The following is a 21,203-nucleotide window of genomic DNA, read 5'->3' as shown; positions in this document are numbered from 1 at the left end:
GATGCTATTGACAGTCATGTACAAATTTCTTTGTGGAGATCTTTTTTCATTTCTTTGGAGTATATAACTAGGAATGGAATTGCTGGGTCATGTGGCAACTCTGCTTACTGTTTGAGGAGCTGCTGGAGTATTTTCCAAAGTGCTGTACCCTTTTACATTCCTACCAGCAGTGTATGAGGGTTCCAATTTCTCCACTTCCTCTTCAGTGCTTATTATTATTTGTTTTTTTTTTTTTATTTTAGTGGGTATTAAATGGTATTCATTGTGGTTTTGACTTGCATTTCCCTAATGGATAGTGATGTTGACTATCTTTTCATGTGCTTATTGGCCATTTGTGTATCTTCTTTGGAGAAATGTTTATTAAGATCCTCCATTTTTCAGTTAGGTTGTCTACCATTGAATTTTAAGAGTTCTTTATGTGTTATAGATACAAGTCCCTTATTGGATGTATGATTTGCAATATTTTCTTCCATTTTATAGATTATCTTCTAACTTTCTTGATAGTGTCCTTTGAGGAACAAAAGTGTTTAATTTTGATGAAGTTCAGTTGTCCATTTTTGTTTTTTTGCTGATGGTTTTGATGTTATACATAGCTAAGAATCCACTGTTGGCCAGGTGCGGTGGCTCATGCCTGTAATCCCAGCACTTTGGGAGCCCGAGGCAGGTAGGTCATCTGAGGTCAGGAGTTTGAGACCAGCCTGGCTAACATGGTGAAACCCTGTTTCTATTAAAAAAGAAAAAAAATTAGCCAGGCATGGTGGCACATGCCTGTAATCCCAGCTACTCGGGAAGCTAAGTCAGAAGAATTGCTTGAATTTGAGAGGCGGTTGCTGTGAGCCGAGATGGTGCCATTGCACTCCAGGTTGAGCAACAAGAGCGAAACTCTGTCTCAAAAAAAAAAAAAAAAAAAAAAAAGAATCCACTGTCAAATCTGAGGTTATGAAGACTTACTCCTATGTTTTCTTGTAAGACTTATAGTTTTAACTCTTATACTCAGGTTTATGATTCACTTTGAGTTAATTTAATTTAATTTTTTTAGAGATGGAGTCCTGCTGTGTCGCCAGGCTGGAGTGCAGTGGCGCGATCTCGGCTCACTGCAACCTCTGCTGAACCCAGGTTCAAGCACTTCTCCTGCCTCAGCCTCCTAAGTAGCTGGGACTACAGATGTGTGCTACCACACCCAGCTAACTTTTGTATTTTTAGTAGAGAGGTTTCATCATGTTAGCCAGGATGGTCTCCCATCTCCTGACCTCATGATCCGCCTGCCTCTGCATCCCAAAGTGCTGGGATTGTAGGCATGAGCCACTGTACCGGCCCAATTTTTTTTTTTTTTTTTTTTTTTTTAAATAGTGTCTTGCTCTGTCACCCAGGCTGGAGTGCAATAGCTTGATCTTAGCTCACTGCAACCTCCACCTCATGGATTCAAGCAAGTCTGCTGCTTCAGCCTCCTGAGTGGCTGGGACTACAGGCATATGCCACTATGCTTGGCTAATTTTTGCATTTTTAGTGGAGATGGGGTCTTACCACATTGACCAGGATGGTCTCAAACTCCTAACCTCAGGTGATCCGCCTGCCTCATCCTCCCAAAGTGCTGGGATCACAGGTGTAAGCCACCACACCTGGCCTCATTGTGAGTTAATTTTTGTATATGGTGCAAGGTAAGGGTACAACTTCATCTTTTGCCTGTGGCTATGCAGTTGTTGCAGCACCATTTGTTGAAAAGCCTGTTCTCCTATTCTTATTGAATGGTCTGTGTACCCTTGTGGAGAATCAGTTGACTGTAGATGTATGGATTTATTTCTGGACTCTCAGATCTGTTTCATTGATCTGTCCTATACCAGTACCATAATATCTTGATGATTGTTGCTTTATAGTAAATTCTGAGATCAGGAATTTTAAGACTTGCTACTTTGTTCTTGTTTTTCAGGATTGTTTTGATTATTTGAGGTCCCTTACAATCCTGTATGAATTTTTAAATCCTCTTGTGTAGATTTCTACAAAGAAGTCAGTTGGAATTCTGATAGGGATTGCATTGAACTTGTAGATCATTTTGGGGAGGGTTGTGGGTTGAATTGTGTCCCCCAATATAATATGTGGAGTTCTAACTTTCAGTACCCATATATGTGATCTCATGTGGAAATAGCATCTCTGCAGATGTCATCAAATTAAGATGAGGTCATACTGGATTAAGGAGAGTACCAATCCAATGAATGGGATCCTTATAAGGAAAGAGAGATTTGGAGAGACACAAAGAATTTGGAGACAGAGACACAAGGGGTAAGGTCATATGAAGACAGACACAGGGATTGGAGATATGCTGCCACAGCCAAGTAACGCGTGGGGCCAACAGAAGCTGGAAGAGGCAGGAAATAATTCTCCCTTCGGACCTTTGGAGAGAGTGTGACCCTGCCAACACCTTGGTTTTGGACTTCTGGCCTCTAGAACTGTGAGAGAATAAATTTCTGTTGTTTAAAGCCACCTTTTTTGTGGTACTTCATTACAGCAGCCCTAGGAAATTAATACAGGGAATATTGCCATCTAAGCTTAAGTTATCTGATTCATGAACATAGTATGTTTTTCCATTTATGTAGCTCTTTAATTTCTTGATACACAACTTCTGGTTTTCAGCATATAAGTTTTGTGCCATGACACTTCTCAGAGGATTCAGCCTTGGGATGTACATAGTCACCCTGGTATGACGATGGAGACAAGGCTCTCCTTCGTCGTCTTCTTTCCTGATCACACCCTGGTTTAAGCTCCACTGATTGCTGATTGATTGCTCTCATTTTCAAAATGCCATGGGGCATAAATTGTCTGCTCAGGGAATCAATTCAGTTTGGGCTCTTTCACAGGTATAGTTATAGACCTAGTATATACCTAGCAGATGTAGCTTTTTGAGGTTAGTGTTTGAGTTTCATTCTGACCCCAGGAGGGCTCTTCTTAGCCATTTCTGTTTCTGGTTCTCTCTGGTGAACAAGCTAGCCCACAATTTAACTTACATCTCTAATAAATCTATCAATTTTTTCTTCATTGCTTTCACCGCAGCTATAATTTTTTAGAGTACACCCTTAGGCTTGAACTTTGCCACACTCTATTACACATTAAATCCGTTCCTTAAGAAGAGATTCAGAGCTCTTATTTTAAAGCTTGCATATCTCCTGGACTAAATCTCTGGGGGCTGGGGACAGTGACCATACTTTTCTCTAAGAGACACCCCCTTGTTAGAAACTGAGCAGTTAGTGGCGGGGGAGGGTAGGGCAGCAGCCTCAGATCTCCCTGGTCTGCCTCTTTCAGTGTGGAACTCCTGTTGATGAACTGGGGCAAGGGTGACCAGGGCCCCACTTTTCTTCGCAGTGTCATGCCCAAGGTAGAGCCTCCATCCTAGGAGTAGGGGCTGAGTGTAAGAAGGGAATGTTTCCCACTGTTCACACTTGCCCAGATCTTAGCTTCAACAACAGGTAGCTGGGGGCAAGAGGAGAAATCCATACCTCTCTCGGAGTTGGGAGAGAGGAAGTCCTGTGTTCTTGGCTATCCATATTGGGAATGGAGTTTCTGTCTCCCTGAGCTGGTGGAGGGAGGTAGTGATTCTTGGTTTAAATACCATAGACTCTCAGTGTTCTTACTGAGCTGTTAGAGATTTTTTTTTTTTTAGTAAATCATGCGCTGTGTTACCCTTAGAACCATTTCCAGAGACTTTAAGTGATTGTCCTTTTTGTAAATTTTACCAGTTTTGTGGAGAGCAAGCAGGTCCATAGAGCTCCTCCTGCTGACATGGCAGAAGTAGAACTCTGTGATATTTGGGTAAGAGTGTTTTAGTGATGTTCAGCAAATAATGTGTAGGTAATGAAAAAAATGAAAAATCTGTTATATAGTAACAAGGTAAAAATTCACAGAGACTTTTATTTTACAAAGAATCATGACAGACATAATCTTGCTTAGCACCTTAATTTTGTTTCACAACCATTAAAAAATATTTGTGGACGTAGGAGATTCACATCAGTTAGGTGTGTTTATGTTTATCACTATTATGTCCGAATGTATCTGCCAAGATTTTAAGAGCCATTATTTCTAACACATTACAAGCAATCTTCATTCTCTATCTTCCCAAAAGTAGAGGGATACAGTGAGCAGTCCATTTTTCAGGAAAATGCTTAGATTTGTGATTTTGATTTCCTAGGTACAGAGCCAGATGGACTCCTTCAGACAAACTACAGTTCTGTCTTAACAAATGTTGGTGCTGCTCTGCATGGATTTCATGACGTTATGAAAGGTAAGCCTTGAAAAAGAAAATAAGCTTAAAACCTTTGCCCCACTTCTTCGATCTGCCTGAATAAAATTTAAGCAAACATTGCCAAGGGTAACAGACCCCAGATAGAGGCTTAGTAGCATTTGGCTTATGTTGAGTGCACAGCTCACTGCCTTTGCTTTTCCCGTCTGCTTTATTTCTGGAGGTAAACAGAGTACTGAAGAGAAATCCTTGTGTACAGTCCTTTAATCACAAATACATTACACTGACTTCAGGCAAGTGTGTGAATTGTATAAAACCAGACATGCTATTCAGAGGCCTTTAGCAAAATGTGTTGTACTTCTTAGACCCCCAGCACAAAAGAATTGAGGAAACTAAGGCTTCAATCCTCAGAAAGAATACACTAACTTTCTACCATCCTGTGCATTTTAATGTTTTAAATGTCTTTTTAAAATCTGTCTTGTTGGGCATAGCCTTAAGAAGTGAAAGTCTGATTTTACACTTTGGTCAGCTTTCAGTTGCTTCTGTGTTCCTAAGGATATAGTCTGAAAGGCAGAGGGGAACTTTTTAAAGCATTTCGTATGCTTAGTATGTGATTCTGAGTCCTGACTAATCTATAACTTTGCAATTGCTTCTAGGTTTTTTTTCCCTTTCTTTTCCTTTTAGAGACTGTTAGGGTAGGGAAAGGAGGGGAAGGAGAGAGGAGCAGAAGCAATCATGAAGGACTACTGGAAATAGTCCAGGTGCCTAAATGATTCATTGTGTTTAGTTAACAATTAGTGACCAGTTACTAATTACACAGAGAATAATTTTTAAAAACTTAAAGCTGCATTTCAGAACATGGATAAGAGGAATATATGGGGGGCACTTAATCTATGGCATGGGGGTTCATTCTTAATCTCAGCAGTATTACCCAACATCAGTTTGCCATTCAGTCTAGAGTATGGGCCTTTCTGTGGCTTGTATTCAATTATAAGGAACGCTATTTTATTTTATCTTTTTGAGATTGAGTTTCACTTTGTCACCCAGGCTGGAGTGTAGTGGCACGATCTTGGCTCACTGCAACCTTCATCTCCTGGGTTCAGGTGATTCTCCTCCCTCAGCCTCCCGAGTAGCTGGGATTACAGGTGCGCACCACCATGCCCAATTAATTTTTGTATTTTTAGTAGAGACAGGGTTTCGCCATGTTGGCCAGGCTGGTCTTGAACTCCTGACCTCAGGTGATCCATCTGCCTTAGCCTCCCAAAGTGCTGGGACTACAGGCGTGAGCCACTGTGCTTGGACCCAATTATATGGAACTTTGAAAGTTCCTGTGCTTACAGAATTAGGCTTGGTTGCAGAAATCGCAACTTGGATAGGCAGTATGGGTAGCAGTTAACAATATTCAACTCCAGTCCTGCAGAACTTAGTTTGATCTATAGAAAACCCAAGAGATGGTGCTTTTTTCCTGTGCAGCTTTTGGTTTGAGGAGCTGAGATTTAGTCATAGTCCTCTGTTCCAGAACTTTACATAACCTAGAACCAGGCCATTGAAACCACAAGTACCTCTGTGTCTACAAGTTTTTTAGTTTTGTTTTAAAATTTTTCCTTTGCTGGTTGGGCGCAGTAGCTCATGCCTATAATCCCAGCATTTTGGGAGGCCAAGTGGGAAGATCGCTTGAGCCCAGGACTTTGAGACTAGCCTGGGAAAAATAGGGAGACTCTATCTCTACAAAATGAAACAATAAAATAAAAAAAATAATAAATTTTCCTATGTTAATAGAGGTTGAGCATCCTTAATATGGAAATCTGAAATCCAAAATTCTTCAAAATCTGAAGCTTTTCAAGTACCATCATGACACCACAAGAGGAAAACTCCACATTTGTCCTCACGTGACATGATAAAATTGCAGTCAAAACAGTTTCATGCACAAAATTATTAAAAATATTGTACAAAATTACCTTCTGGCTATAGGTATATGGTATATATGAAACATAATGAATTTCGTATTTAGACTTGGATCCCGTCCCCAAGATGCCTTCTTATGTATGTGCAAATATTCCAAAATCTAAAGAAATCTAAAGTCCAAAACACTGCTGGGCCTAAGCCTTTTGGATAAGGGATTCTTTTTTTTTTTTTGAGATGGCACTTCACTCTGTTGCCCAGGCTGGAGTGCAGTGGCACGATCTCAGCTCACTGCAACCTCTTCCTTCTGGGTTCAAGTGATTCCCCTGCCTCAGCCTCCTGAGTAGCTGGGATTACAGGCATGCACCAGCACACCAAGCTAATTTTTGTATTTTTAGTAGAGACGGGGTTTCACCGTGTTAGCCAGGATGGTCTCAATCTCCTGACCTCGTGATCTCCCTGCCTCAGCCTCCCAAAGTGCTGGGATTACAGGAGTGTGAGTACAGGCGTGTGAGCCACTGTGCCTGGCCTGGCTAAGGGATTCTTTTTTTTTTTTTTTTTTTTGAGACGGAGACTTGCTCTGTCACCAGGCTGGAGCGCAGTGGCACAGTCTCGGCTCACTGCAACCTCCACCTCCTGGGTTCAAGCGATTCTTCCGCCTCAGCCTCCCGAGTAGCTGGGACTACAGGCGCGTGCCAAAAGCCCGGCTAATTTTTGTATTTTTAATAGAGACGGGGTTTCACCATGTTGGCCAGGATGGTCTTGATCTCTTGACCTCTTGATCCACCCGCCTCGGCCTCCCAAAGTGCTGGGATTACAGGCATGAGCCACCACGCCTGGCCAGGGTTTCTTAATCTATGGGTTAATAGATTGCTCTCGATAAACAGGGATTTATAAAAATGTGTATCTTACATGGAATTAAAACAGGAGTGACTTAATCATTTAACAAGTGGCGTTTTGTTTGGTAAAAGAGGAGTATATGTAAAGTCACCCCCAAATGTTGAAGGAGCTGAGAAACCAAAGAAGGAGGCAGACATATCCAGTTTGTTGGTATAGGGTGATTTATTGGGGGAGCTTATAGGCAGAAGAATGGTCTTGGGGGCAGTTATAAGACAGGAAGATCTTTGTACTGCAACCTCCCAGACCCAGGGCTTATATCTTGAGGGACAAGTACATATGCTCTGGAAAGAATGTGTAACTGGGTAGAGTATGACAGCCTGTGATTTTTGTAACAGTATCAAGGGTTGTTTTGGAGGAAACTTATAGGGAATACATGTTTTTATATGAAGAGTGATATATCAACTAGACATTTTGGAGGTATTCCCAGACTCAGGGTTAGCCAGAAGTTACATGGAGGATTAGTATTTAAAAATAAAGACACTCCGCCGGGCGTGGTGGCTCAAGCCAGTAATCCCAGCACTTTGGGAGGCCGAGGCGGGTGGATCACAAGGTCGAGAGATCGAGACCAACCTGGTCAACATGGTGAAACCCCGTCTCCACAAAAAATACAAAAAATTAGCTGGGCATGGTGGCGCGTGCCTGTAATCCCAGCTACTCAGGAGGCTGAGGCAGGAGAATTGCCTGAACCCAGGAGGCGGAGGTTGCGGTGAGCCGAGATCGCGCCATTGCACTCCAGCCTGGGTGACAAGAGCAAAACTCCGTCTCAAAAAAAAAAAAAAAAAAAAAAGAAAAAGAAAAAATAAAGACACTCTGCTGGGCGTGGTGGCTCACGCCTGTAATCCAAGCACTTTGGAGGCCAAGGCAGGCAGATCACCTGAGGTTGGGAGTTCAAGACCAGCCTGACCAAGATGGTAAAACCCCATCTTAAAAAAAAAAATAAATTAAAAGAAAAAAATAAAAATAAATAAAGACACTTTAAAAAAAATGATTCCTACTTTATTCTAAAGTGACTAAAGTATAGTCTGTAGTTCTAGTTATGAAAATATATAGACCAGTGTTTCCCAAACTTTAATATGTATACACAACATCAGAAGACTTTCTTTTCCCTCAACTTTTAATTTTAAGTTCAGGGGTAAATGTGCAGGATGTGCTGGTTTGTTACATAGTTAAATGTGTGCCATAGTGATTAGCTGCACAGATCATCCCATCACCTAGATATTAAGCCCAGCATCCATTTGCTGTTCTTCCTGATGCTCTCCCTCCTCCCATCCTCCACCCTCCATCAGGACCTAGTGTGTCTTGTTCCCTGGCATTCTTATCATTCAGTTCCCGTTTACAAGTGAGAACATGCAGTATTGATTTTCTGTTGCTGCGTTAGTTTGCTGAGGATAATGGCTTCTGTCTCCATCCATGTCCCTGCAAAGGACTTGATCTCATTCCTTTTTAAGGCTGCGTAGTATTTCCATGGTGCATATGTACCACATTTTCTTTAAAATAAAGATACTCTTTTTTTTTTTTTTTGAGATGGGATCTCACTCTGTCACCCAGGCTGGAGTGCAGTAGTGCAGTCTTGGCTCACTGCAACTTCTGCCTCCCAGATTCAAGCATTCCCCTGCCTCAACCTTTTAAATAGTTAGGACTACAGGTGTACTCCATCATGCCAGCTAATTTTTTTTTGTATTTTTAGTAGAGTCAGAGTTTTGCCATGTTGGCCAGGCTGGTCTCGAACTCCTGACCTCAAGTGATCCTCCTGCCTTAGCCTGTCAAAGTGCTGGGATTACAGGCATGAGCCACCGCACCCGGCCCAATGTCATTTTCTATGAGAGTTAAAAAAAAAAAAATCCTAAAATTCACAGGAAACTGAAAAAGGGTTTCTGTTTTTCAGCCACCCAAGATCATGCTTCTGTCTGTAAGTTCCTCCTAATAAAGTATCCTATGCCAACAAACTGGATTCATCTGCCTCCTCCTCTGATTTCTCGGCTCCCTCAGCATTTAGGGGTTGCATTGCAAATACAGCCTTTTCAAGGAACATATTCTAAGTTGGCCTGAATAGCCCAAGCAAAGAGCAGAAAGAATAAAGCTAGAGGCATCACATTCGGACTTGTACTGCTTTATAAATTCATTTAGCAAAGTAGTGCACATAGTATTTTACCCTTCTCTACCCTCTTCCTTGTAAAATACAATGAGAAACAAAACAAAGTACACATCGTTCCAACCCAAAGTGCTGGGATTACAGGCGTGAGCCACCACACCTGGCCAACAGTGTCTTTATTTTAAATGCTAATCTACCATGTAACTTCTGACTAACCCTGAATCTGGGAATACCTCCAAAATGTCAATTTAACTTACTACTTTTTCTTATTTTTTATTAAAAAAAAATTTTTTTTTACAGAGGTGGGGTCTTTCGATGTTTCCTAGTCTGGTCTCAAACTCCTGGGCTCAAGTGATCCTTCTGCCTTGGTTTCCCAAAGTGCTGGGATTACAGGCATGAACTACCATGCCCAGCCTAATGTATTACTCTTTATATAGTAATACCTGTTCACTGTAAGATTCCTTCAAAACAACCTTTGATGCTGTAACAAAAATCGTAGGCTATGACTTCTGTAGCCACCCACGCATTCCTTCCAGAACACGCATACATTTTCCCCAAGATAGAAGCCCTGCATTTCGGGGGTTGCCATGCAGCGATCTGTTTTGCAGCCACCCAAGACCATGCTTCTGTCTTCAAGTTCCTCCTAATAAAGCATCCTATGCTAACAAACTGGATTCTTCTGCCTCCTTTGATTATTTGACTCCTTTCAGCATTTAGGGGTTGTGCTGCAAATACAGCCTTTTCAAGGAACATATTCTAAGTGAGAATTGTCTGATCTTTGGTCTCAGAGATCTAAAGTTAGGTAGACTCATAGGAAACATAAAAGGAAAAATAAATCTGTGGTCTAAGTCACATGATTCTTTTGTACATTTTGGAGTTAAAATTTAATGTCAAGAAACACTCTAAATAATTTAAATGTTTGTACTAAAAGAATAAACATTTATTTATTTATTTATTTATTTTGAAACTGAGTCTTGCTCTGTTGCCCAGGCTGGACTGCAGTAGCATCACTGCAACCTCCCACTCTTGGGTTTGAGCAATTTTCGTGCCTCAGGCACTCGAGTAGCTGGGATTACAGGCACATGGCCACCACACCCAGGTAATTTTTGTATTTTTAGTAGAGACATTACATTTTTGCCATGTTGGCCAGGCTGGTCTTGAACTCCTGGCCTCCAGTGGTCCACCCACCTCGGTCTCCCAAAGTGCTGGATTACAGGCATAAGCCACTGCTTCTAGCCAAGAGTAAACATTTTGATTTCGAGAATGACTATAATCAAGCTACAATAGCATTGTTTTTAGTATTGTAGTTTTTTCATGAGTACCTTAATTACTTACCATCAACCAAGATTGCCAACCAACCAAATTGTATTATAACATTGTATACTTCCAGTAAAATATTGAGTAAAACTGTCTGTGATCTGTAGAAATAAAATGTCTCTTAGGGATGAGGAAGTTTAGTATACAGAAAGCATTCAGTACTTATACAGACTGTTGGTGGAAATGTAAATTAGTTCAACCACTATGGAAAGTAATGTGGAGGTTTTTCCGATTTTTTGAGTTCTAAACATAGAACTACCATTCGACCCAACAATCCCACTACTATGTTTATCATTTGGGTGCTGGGCTTAATAGAAACCCAAACCCCAGCATTAAACAACATGCCTGTGTAACAAACCCGCACATGTACTCCCTGACTCTAAAGTATAAAAAGGAACATAAAAGCATTCAGCATCCTAATTGAATTTTTGGATATCTTATGACTATATTGAAGATGATAATTTCTTTTCAAAAATATATTGAATGTAATAGTAATGTGCCACCAGGTGCAGTGGCTCATGCCTGTAATCTCAACACTTTGGGAAGCTGAGGTGGGCAGATCATGAGGTCAGGAGTTCGAGACCAGCCTGACCAACATGGTGAAACCCCTTCTTTAATAAAAACACAAAAAATTTAGCTGGATGTGGTGGCACACACCTGTAGTCCTAGCTACTTGGGAGGCTAAGGCAGGAGAATCGCTTGAACCTGGGAGGTGAAGATTGCAGTGAGCCGAGATTGTTCCACTGCACTCCAGCCTGGGCAACAGAGCAAGACTCCATCTCAAAAAAAAAAAAAAAAAAAGCAATGTGCCAATTGGTTGGTTTCTTCTCTGTGAAAACTGTACCACAGTAATGTTAACAACAGGAAAAACTGGCTAAATAGTAAAATGAAATGCCGTAACTTTTCTATAAGTCTAAAACTATCCTAAATTAAAGGTGTATTTATACAAGTATATATAAATATAGGAATATATCAATAATTTTAAAATTCCCTAGCCTAGTTTTAAAATGTTAGTGAAAATAATCTCATTCATGAATCATACTAATTTTGAGTTAAAATATCATGGTCATGTCAGGTTAAATCTCAAATACTATTTCTTTCCAAATAGTCTTATTTCCTCCATTATCTGTAGTCTAAAATCAACTAAATTTCTTGATTCTGAATAAATGATGTTCTGTATGTACAGAATTGCTATAAAAATTTTCATGTTTTGTAATTTATATATAATTATAAGTGTGTATGTTAATATATGCAAATTGTATATATTAATATGTACAATTATAGATAATATAATTACTGTATATGTGTATATATATTCCTCTTCTATGCTTTCCTAACCACAGGCCTGTATTGTAATATTCTTGGACTGGAGACGGTAGCACAGGAAGCCAGACATTGGAGTATCCAATCCTTATTTGGCTGTGCACATATTCCTCATTGCTAATTAGGGTGTGCACTAGAAAACTAGCTATGGTCCAGTAAGGATTGTGAGACACTGTGGTTGTGTTGTCTGTTCTGTTCTAGCCTCATGGGTTGTTCATATAAGTACAAGATAATTTCAACTTAGTGCCTAAAACCACTATCAAAACAGTGGTTTTAAACTGGTAAATACTGGTCAGGATCATTTACTCAATGTTAGAATTAATACTCAGATGTTAATCAATATTAGTCAAACCTGTGAGCTGGTGACTGTAGTAGAGACAGCCAAGATGTTTTAAGCGATCCTTACTTCTCTCTGTTCTTTCCATGTAGATTTGTGACCTAATTGATATTCAGTGCAATCCTGACACTTGAGACGGTTCTTTGTCAAATTTTAGACAAATTTTATAAATTTAGAAGAGTAGATATGGGAAGTTAATGGACTGGTTATCTGTATGTGACTTATATATAGATAATAATTCTATAGATAATCATCAGTTTTTATTTAATTGCTCTTATAGATATTTCCAAACATTATAGTCAGAAAGCTACAATAGAGCATGAACTTCCAACAGCAACACAGAAGCTGGTAACAACTAATGACTGTATCCTGTCATCAGTGGTGGCATTAACAAATGGAGCAGGAAAGGTAATTCTTTTCTGGCCGACATTGATGTTAAAATTCTTAAATATGTGCTTTTTTTTCTGAATGAGATAGGAAAATAGAACTGTAAAAGGATTTTGGAATATAGGGCTTTTTTGTAATATAAAGTTATCTCCTTTTCCTCTGCTTTCTACCCAGTATTTACTCTGCCTTACTGTTACTATTTTAAGAGAGGGGTCCCTTGCTATCTTGCTATTTTGCCAGGCTTGACTCAAACTCTTGGACTCAAGGGAGCTTCCTGGGTAGTGGGGACTATAGGCACATGTACTGCATGCTGCTTCCCTACCTAATGTTTAAAACCATATGGCAGTGACTGTTTAACATTTGTCTTGAGTGCATAGATCACTCCCTGTTTATGTTTTAATGCAGTATTGGATGATTAGAAGATTCTAGGTAGCCAGGCACGGTGGCTCAAGCCTGTAATCCCAGCACTTTGGGAGGCTGAGGCGGGTGGATCACGAGGTCAAGAGATTGAGACCATCCTGGTCAACATGGTGAAACCCCGTCTCTACTAAAAATACAAAAAATTAGCTGGGCATGGTGGCGCATGCCTGTAATCCCAGCTACTCAGGAGGCTGAGGCAGGAGAATTGCCTGAATCCAGGAGGCGGAGGTTGCGGTGAGCCAAGATCACGCCATTGCACTCCAGCCTGGGTAACAAGAGCGAAACTCCGTCTCAAAAAAAAAAAAAAAAAAAAGAAGATTCTAGGTAGGTAGTCTCAATATAGATCCTTATGTATATGAAACATCATATAGAACACTGGGAACATACAAAAAAAGAAAACAAACCCACCACAATATACATTCCATTAATATTTTGTTTTTTTCTCTCCTAGTGTTTTTGTATGTTTGTTTTTTGTAATTCTTTTGATAATGCTACCTCTGTGGTTTTTTATCTTAACAAGTACTTTAAAGTGACTACAACATGTGTCTTTTCATTGAATCTTTAATAGTAGGTCACGGATTATTTAATACTTAATTTTCACTGTAAACTGACCAAAGAGCAATTTCTTCAAGAATCCTTTAATAAGCCAGGTGCAGTGGCTCACACCTGTAATCCCAGCACTTTGAGAGGCTGAGGCAGGAGTACTGCTTGAGCCCAGGATTTCAAGAAGACCCTGGGCAACATGTCAAGACCTCATCTCTACAAAATTAAAAAATTAGCCAAGCATGGTGATGTGCGTCTGTGGTCCCAGCTACTTTGGAGGCTGAGGTAGGAGGATTGCTTGAGCCCAGGAGGTTGAGGCTGCAGTGAGCCATGTTTGAGCCACTGTACTCTAGCCTGGGCGACAGAGCAAGAAAACCGTATCTTAAAGAAAAAAAAAAATCTTTTCATCATGGTTATTCCTATTTCAGCAGAAGTTATATTCTCAGATTGTGTGTTCATGTGGCTGTCATCAACACTTTTAATGATTAAGATTTCTCTGAGAACTTCCTATATGTATAAAACCAAAAGGACTGTATTCAGAACTATCGTAGCCCATTTATTTCAGCAGACTCAGCATGATTTCCAAAGGAAATGCTTATCTCTGTATCTGTATTTACATACTATTCTGCTTCTGACAGACTGACCATAATAGGAACAAATTTTCTTCAAGTGATTTAGAATAGTCAGAAATAATCACAGATCATGTTAGACATTCCAGTGTCATCTTTTCCACAGTTAGACTAGTCTTGTGACCACTTGCTATAGCTTGGGGTCATGATTAAAACGTATTATCTTTAGATTTTGTCAGCTCACAGATCTATGTGGACAGGATTCCCGAGCCAGAGGACCATCCCCATTGCTTCCTCTTTCACCTCCTTCATCCATGGCATGCCAGATGCTTTCTGAGAATAATCCTAACTTGATTCAGTTGAGAAAAATTCTGAAAAGAGAGAACATTGGTATTATATCAGTCTCTGTATTTGCCAACTTTAATGAGAACTCTGAAATATGTTATATTTCATAGTTTATTTTAGCTTTACTTTGCCTGAAACCATAAAACGTCATTTCAAGGAAAGTATCTGATCTTCACTCTGAAATGTTAATAAATGGTTTTCAACTAAACTATTTGAACTAACATTAGTTGGTGTCAGCTTAATATTAAATACTTAGCTGATATGATTTGATTAACCTAATTTTACAGTTTGTAATTTCCTTAAGAACCCAGTAGGAAAGTATAGTATATTCACATTAAAGAAAGTTTGGAAAATGTAGAACTGTTAGACGAAAGAAAATAAACCTTACAATATACTACCATGATCCAAATGCAAACACTGTATGTATCCATGTCATTCACAAGGACTATATAGCCCAAGATTTTTGGAATCCTCACTTTATTGAATAACACCTAACATAGAATTTCATTAGATATAGTACAATATCAGTGAAGAATATAACCTTTTAAACCATTAGTGATTAATTTTTGAGCAATTTTTTGCCAAAGTAGAATACGCTGTTTTACAAATCACTTTTTAAAATTTATCAAACTACAATATTCTTTGATGTATACAAGACTGTAACTTCTCTGGCTAAAACATTTGGCTGAGGTGAGAGTACTGCTTGAGTCCAGGAATTCAAGACCAGCCTGGGCAACATGGCAAGACTTCATCTCTACAAAATTTAAAAATCAGCCAATCATGATGCTGTCCCAGCTACTTGAGAGGCTAAGGTAAGAGGATTGCTTGAGCCCAGGAGGTTGAGGCTGCGGTGAGGTCTCCTACCTGAGCCTCCCAAGTAGCTGGGACCACAGACGCACACCACCCTGCCTGGCTAATTTTTCAGTTTTGTAGAGATGAGGTCTTTCCTTGTTGCCCAGGCTGGTCTTAAACTCCTGGGCTCAAGCAGTGCTCCCACCTCAGCCTCTCAAAGTTGGGATTACAGGTGTGAGCCACTGCACCTGGCTTATTGAAGGATTTTTTTTTTTTTTTTTTGAGAGGGAGTCTCACTCTGTCACCCAGGCTGGAGTGCAATGGTGTGGTCTTGGCTCATTGCAACCTCCTACTCCAGGTTCAAGGGATTCTCCCGCCTCAGCCTCCTGAGTAGCTGGGATTACAGGTGCGTGACACCACACCTGGTTAATTTTTGTGTTTTTAGTAGAAACGGGGTTTCACCATGTTGGCCAGGCTGGTCTCGAATTACTGACCTTGTGATCTGCCCACCTCAGCCTCTCAAAGGGCTGGGATTACAAGCATGAGCCACTGTGTCCAGCAAGGAATTGTTAAAGAAACTGCACTTTGTACTGGGCACAGTGGCTCATGCCTGTAATCCCAGAACTTTGGGAGGCCGAGGCGGGTATATCACCTGAGGTCAGGAGTTCAAGATCAGCCTGGCCAACATGGTGAAACCCTGTCTCTACTAAAAATATAAAAATTAGCCAGGTGTGGTGGTGGACGCTTGTAATCCTAGCTACTTGGGAGGCTGAGGCAGGAGATTCGTTGAGCTCAGGAGGTGGAGGTGACAATAAGCTGAGATTTCGCCACTGCACTCTACCCTGGGCAACAGAGTGACTCCGACTCAAAAAAAAAAAAAAGAAACTGCTCTTTGCCCTTTGGTAAGTTTATAGTGAAAATTAAGTATTTAATGGTCCAGGTGATCATGACCTACTATTAAAGGTTCAATGAAAAGACACGTGTTGAAGTCACTTTAAAGTACTTGTTAATATGCAAAATCACAGAGGTAACATTATCACAAGTATTACCAAACACTGTAGATTCAAAATCATGGCTGAGCAAAGTTATAGTCATAGATCTTTGTGGCTGCAAAGTTAAAATACAAATGTAATCTAGAAATCCAAACATGGATATTTTGAGAGCACTGGTAGAAATTAATGAGGTAGCCGGGCGCGGTGGCTCACGCCTGTAATCCCAGCACTTTGGGAGGCCGAGGCGGGTGGATCATGAGGTCAAGAGATCGAGACCATCCTGGTCAACATGGTGAAACCCCGTCTCTACTAAAAATACAAAACATTAGCTGGGCATGGTGGCACCTGCCTGTAATCCGAGCTACTCAGGAGGCTGAGGCAGGAGAATTGCCTGAACTCAGGAGGCGGAGGTTGTGGTGAGCCGAGATTGCGCCATTGCACTCCAACCTGGGTAACAAAAGTGAAACTCCGTCTCAAAAAAAAAAAAAAAAGAAAAGAAATTAATGAGGTAAAGAGCACATGAAGCCGGGCGCGGTGGCTCCATCCTGTAATCCCAGCACTTTGGGAGGCCGAGACGGGTGGATCACGAGGTCAAGAGATCGAGACCATCCTGGTCAACATGGTGAAACCCCATCTCTACTAAAAATACAAAAAATTAGCTGGGCATGGTGGTGCGTGCCTGTAATCCAAGCTACTCAGGAGGCTGAGGCAGGAGAATTGCCTGAACCCAGGAGGCGGAGGTTGCGGTGAGCCAAGATCGCGCCATTGCACTCCAGCCTGGGTAACGAGAGCAAAACTCCATCTCAAAAAAAAAAAAAAAAAAAAGAGCACATGAAAATCACCTACAGAATAAATCAGAATTGGTCTTGGTTTTCAGGAAGAATAGAAATTGTCTAGAAAAGTACATGTCCGAAATCTGCTCTGGCTATTTATACTGGTATCCTCTTTTTATTATAAACCATTGCCTAGGTATTCTCAAATAAATAAATGTGGACTTTGGGGCAGGTATTGAAATTCCGTTTCCATTTCCATTCTCAGCATCTTTAAACTTTACTGCAAAAACTATTAGATATATATTTTAGATATATTGTTGGAAAATAAAATCTATTTTCTTGTCACACTTTGTTTAGATTGCATCCTTCTTCAGCAACAATTTGGACTACTTCATTGCTTCACTGAGCTATGGACCTAAGGCGGCAAGTGGATTCATTAGTCCTCTTTCAGCTGAATGCATGCTACAGTATAAGAAAAAAGCTGCTACCTATATGAGGTCTTTGAGAAAGGTTTGTTAGCTGCTGTTAATATTTAAATCAGAGGAAACATCAGGAATTATTCTAGAGAATGGCAAGATTTTTTTTCTGCAGTTTATATTGTTGACTTTTTTTTTTTTTGAGACAGAGTCTTGCTCTGTTGCCAGGTGCCAGACTGGAGTGCAGTGGCATGATCTCGGCTCACTGCAACCTCTGCCTCCCAGGTTCAAGCAATTCTCCTGCCTCATCCTCCCGGGTAGCTGGGACTACAGGCACACGCCACCATGCCCAGCTAATTTTTTTTTTTTAATTTTTTAGTAGAGACGGGGTTTCACTGTGTTGGCCAGGATGGTCTCGATCTCTTGACCTCGTGATCTGCCTGCCTCAGCCTGCCAAAGTGCTGGGATTACAGGCTTGAGCCACCGCACCCGGCCATATTGTTGACATTTTTTACGATATTAGGGTGTAGGTTGTTGGTGGGTGTTGGGGGAGGCCTGTGGGGAAGAGGAAGTAATAGGACCCAGACTTTACCTGATAAGCAGCATAGGCCATGTTGGACTCATGTCCCGAGTGCTTGATAGAGTGCCTGGGCTGAGATAGCCAGGCAAACAGTAAATATTGAACTTTAGAAACTGTTAAACTTGTAGAAACAGTTAAAAAAAAAAAAGTGTATGGTTTTTTTTTCTGAATAAGAATATGTAGTTGTTGCAAAAAGCATCAGAAGATACTGCAGTACATTAAGAAAATTGTGGGTTGGGCACAGTGGCTCATGCCTGTAATCCCAGCACTTTGGGAGGCTGAGGTGGGCGGATCACCTGAGGTCAGGAGTTCAAGACCAGTCTGGCCAACATGGTGAAACTCTTTCTCTACTAAAAATACAAAACATTAGCTGGGCATGGTGGCGGGCACCTGTAATCCCAGCTACTCAGGAGGCTCAGGCAGGAGAATTGCTTGAGCCTGGGAGATAGAGGTTGCAGTGAGCTGAGATCACACCATTGCACTCCAGTCTGGGTAACAAGAGTGAAGCTCCATCTCAAAAAAAAAGAAAAAATTGTGGTCACCTGTAATCCCATCCCACCACCCAAATGTAGCTACACTTGACTTTGTTAGAAAACAGTATATTTGCGCCGGGCGCGGTGGCTCAAGCCTGTAATCCCAGCACTTTGGGAGGCCGAGGCGGGTGGATCACGAGGTCAAGAGATCGAGACCATCCTGGTCAACATGGTGAAACCCCGTCTCTACTAAAGGTGCAAAAAATTAGCTGGGCATGGTGGCGCGTGCCTGTAATCCCAGCTACTCCGGAGGCTGAGGCAGGAGAATTGCCTGAACCCAGGAGGCGGAGGTTGCGGTGAGCCGAGATCGCGCCATTGCACTCCAGCCTGGGTAACAAGAGCGAAACTCCGTCTCAAAAAAAAAAAAAAAAAAAAAAAAAAGAAAACAGTATATTTATATCCAAAAAATGTTAGTGTATGTTTGCATGTACATGCACACACATACTATAAAAAGCAGAATGTTAGTCGGGTGTGGTGGCTCATGCCTGTAATCCCAGCACTTTGGGAAACCGAGGGGGGTATATCACGAGGTCAGAAGATCGAGACCATCCTGGCTAAGACGGTGAAACTCTGTCTCTACTAAAAGTACAAAAAATTAGCCAGGCGTGGTGGAATGCACTCAGCTACTTGGGAGGCTGAGACAGGAGAATTGCTGGAACCCAGGGGGCAGAGGTTGCAGTGAGCCAAGATCATGCCACTGCACTCCAGCCTGCGTGACAGAGCGAGACTCCATCTCAAAACAAAACAAAAACAAGCAGAATGTATTTGGGTGCATGTACTGGCACATGTATGCACATACTATAAAAAGCAGAATGTATTTAGGTGCATGTACTGTTTCAGAATTTTTTTTTCTCAATGCATTGTGGATGTATTTATGTATCTCTCTCAAAAATTGTGTCTGTACATGACTCAAGGGACATCATTAAAAAAGAATGAAAGAGGAATAATAAAATATGAGATATAATATAATTATTATCTTTTTTTTTATTTTTTAGCTACTCCTTGCAGAGCAGGGCTAACTTATAGACAGTTGGCCCAGAGCTGCCAACTTAGTATTTTATTCTGTAAATGTATAATTTAATGTATTCATTGCTGGTAGATATTTAAGTTGTTGCCTGTTTTTCACTGTTATAGTGCAGTGCTGCAGTGGGTATTCCTGCACATGCAATTTGTTCATTTTACTTTTTTCTCTTCATTCCTTTAAACATTTTAACTATGCAGTGTACAGACATGCTCTTATATTAAATTAGATCATTACAGGTGTAAATTATAATCCCTAATTCCAGGTCCTCTCTAGAGGTAGCCATAATTATCAGTTTGATGTGTAACCTTCCAGGCTCTTTGAGCATTTATAAGCATGCAATCTTTAAGCAATACAGAAAATTTTTCTTCCTTCCTTCCTTCACTTTTCTTTTGTTCTTTTCTCCTTTTTTCTTTTCTTGTCTTTTTTTCTTACTAAATGCATGTTTCATTGTGTAATTTGCTTTTTTTGTTTAAAATATATTTTAGAGACTGTTTATATCATTACATGTGGTACTCACTATATTCCTTTTAGATATGGCATAGAATTCTATAATGTGGATGTTCCATAGTTCATTTAGGTTTCCCTTAACTGTAGGCATTTAGGTTACTTCCACTTTTTTACTTTCACAGTTATACCACAATGGATAGCCTTGTAAATGTTTTCTTGGACACATAGGTGGAATATGAAAAGTAGAATAGGCCATGTGGCTTGTACATTTGAAGTTTTTTATTTTTTATTTTTTTAATAAAGACAGGGTTTCACCATGTTGGTCAGGCTGGTCTTGAACTCCCAACCTCAGGTGATCCGCCCGCCTTGGCCTCCAAAGTGCTTGGATTACAGGTGTGAGCCACCACGCCCGACCACATTTGAAGTTTTAATAGTCATTGCCAAATTGTCCTTCAGAATGGGTACTCTGAAGGATGCTTCCAGCAGTGTAAAAGCTACCTATCTCCCTATGTTAATTGCTGGTTCAAAGTCTGTGAATGTTCCCAATTTTGACACGTTTTTCCAGACTATACTTCAGGAAGATTACCTATTCATAGTTTACCAGTAGTAGAAATATGAATTTAACCCATAAATTTAATATTTGTCAATCTCAGAGAAGACAGGTGTCTTGCTGTTGTTTTTGTTTACATATCTTTGCTTGTTAATGAGGTAAAATGTCCTTTCATAGTTATCATTTGTGTTTATTGTGTGAATTATCTGCTCAGCTCTTTTACCTATTTTTTTTTTTTTTTTTTTTTTTTTTTTTTTGAGACGGAGTTTCGCTCTTGTTAGCCAGGCTGGAGTGCAATGGCGTGATCTCAGCTCACTGCAACCTCCACCTCCTGGGTTCAGGCAATTCTCCTGCCTCAGCCTCCTGAGTAGCTGGGATTACAGGCACGTGCCACCATGCCCAGCTAATGTTTTGTATTTTTAGTAGAGACGGGGTTTCACCATGTTGACCAGGATGGTCTCGATCTCTTGACCTTGTGATCCACCTGCCTCAGCCTCCCAAAGTGCTGGGATTACAGGCGTGAGCCACCGCGCCCGGCTCTTTTACCTATTTTTAAATAAATGTTTCTCATTAGGGTTGAAAGAGCTCTCTCTATATTAAGAATGTTAATTTTGTGTTTATGTGGGAAATATTTTTCTCTAGTTTGCTGTGGTATTTTTTTCAAAATAGAAGTTTTTATTTTTGTATCATCAAATAGGTCTTTTTCTTCATGGTGATGATTCTTAGCCAGGGT

General features: G+C 40.6%; 1 protein-coding gene across 3 annotated transcripts in view; it reads left to right on the top strand.

Moving 5' to 3' along the window:
* Nucleotides 1–21,203, top strand: part of PPP1R21 (protein phosphatase 1 regulatory subunit 21) — an 82,918-nt gene that overhangs the window by 35,176 nt on the left and 26,539 nt on the right. For all 3 annotated transcript variants that reach the window (XM_074400281.1, XM_039462629.2, XM_074400283.1), the window contains exons 13-15: nt 4,178–4,270; nt 12,380–12,507; nt 17,278–17,430. In XM_074400281.1, the coding sequence (XP_074256382.1) occupies nt 4,178–4,270; nt 12,380–12,507; nt 17,278–17,430 (374 nt within the window). The remainder of the gene's footprint in view (nt 1–4,177; nt 4,271–12,379; nt 12,508–17,277; nt 17,431–21,203) is intronic.

This window comes from Saimiri boliviensis, chromosome 1 (genome assembly GCF_048565385.1).
Source record: "Saimiri boliviensis isolate mSaiBol1 chromosome 1, mSaiBol1.pri, whole genome shotgun sequence".
Taxonomy (NCBI): domain Eukaryota; kingdom Metazoa; phylum Chordata; class Mammalia; order Primates; family Cebidae; genus Saimiri; species Saimiri boliviensis.
Note: the sequence above shows the minus strand (reverse complement) of the source record. Positions and strands in the feature narration are given on the sequence as shown.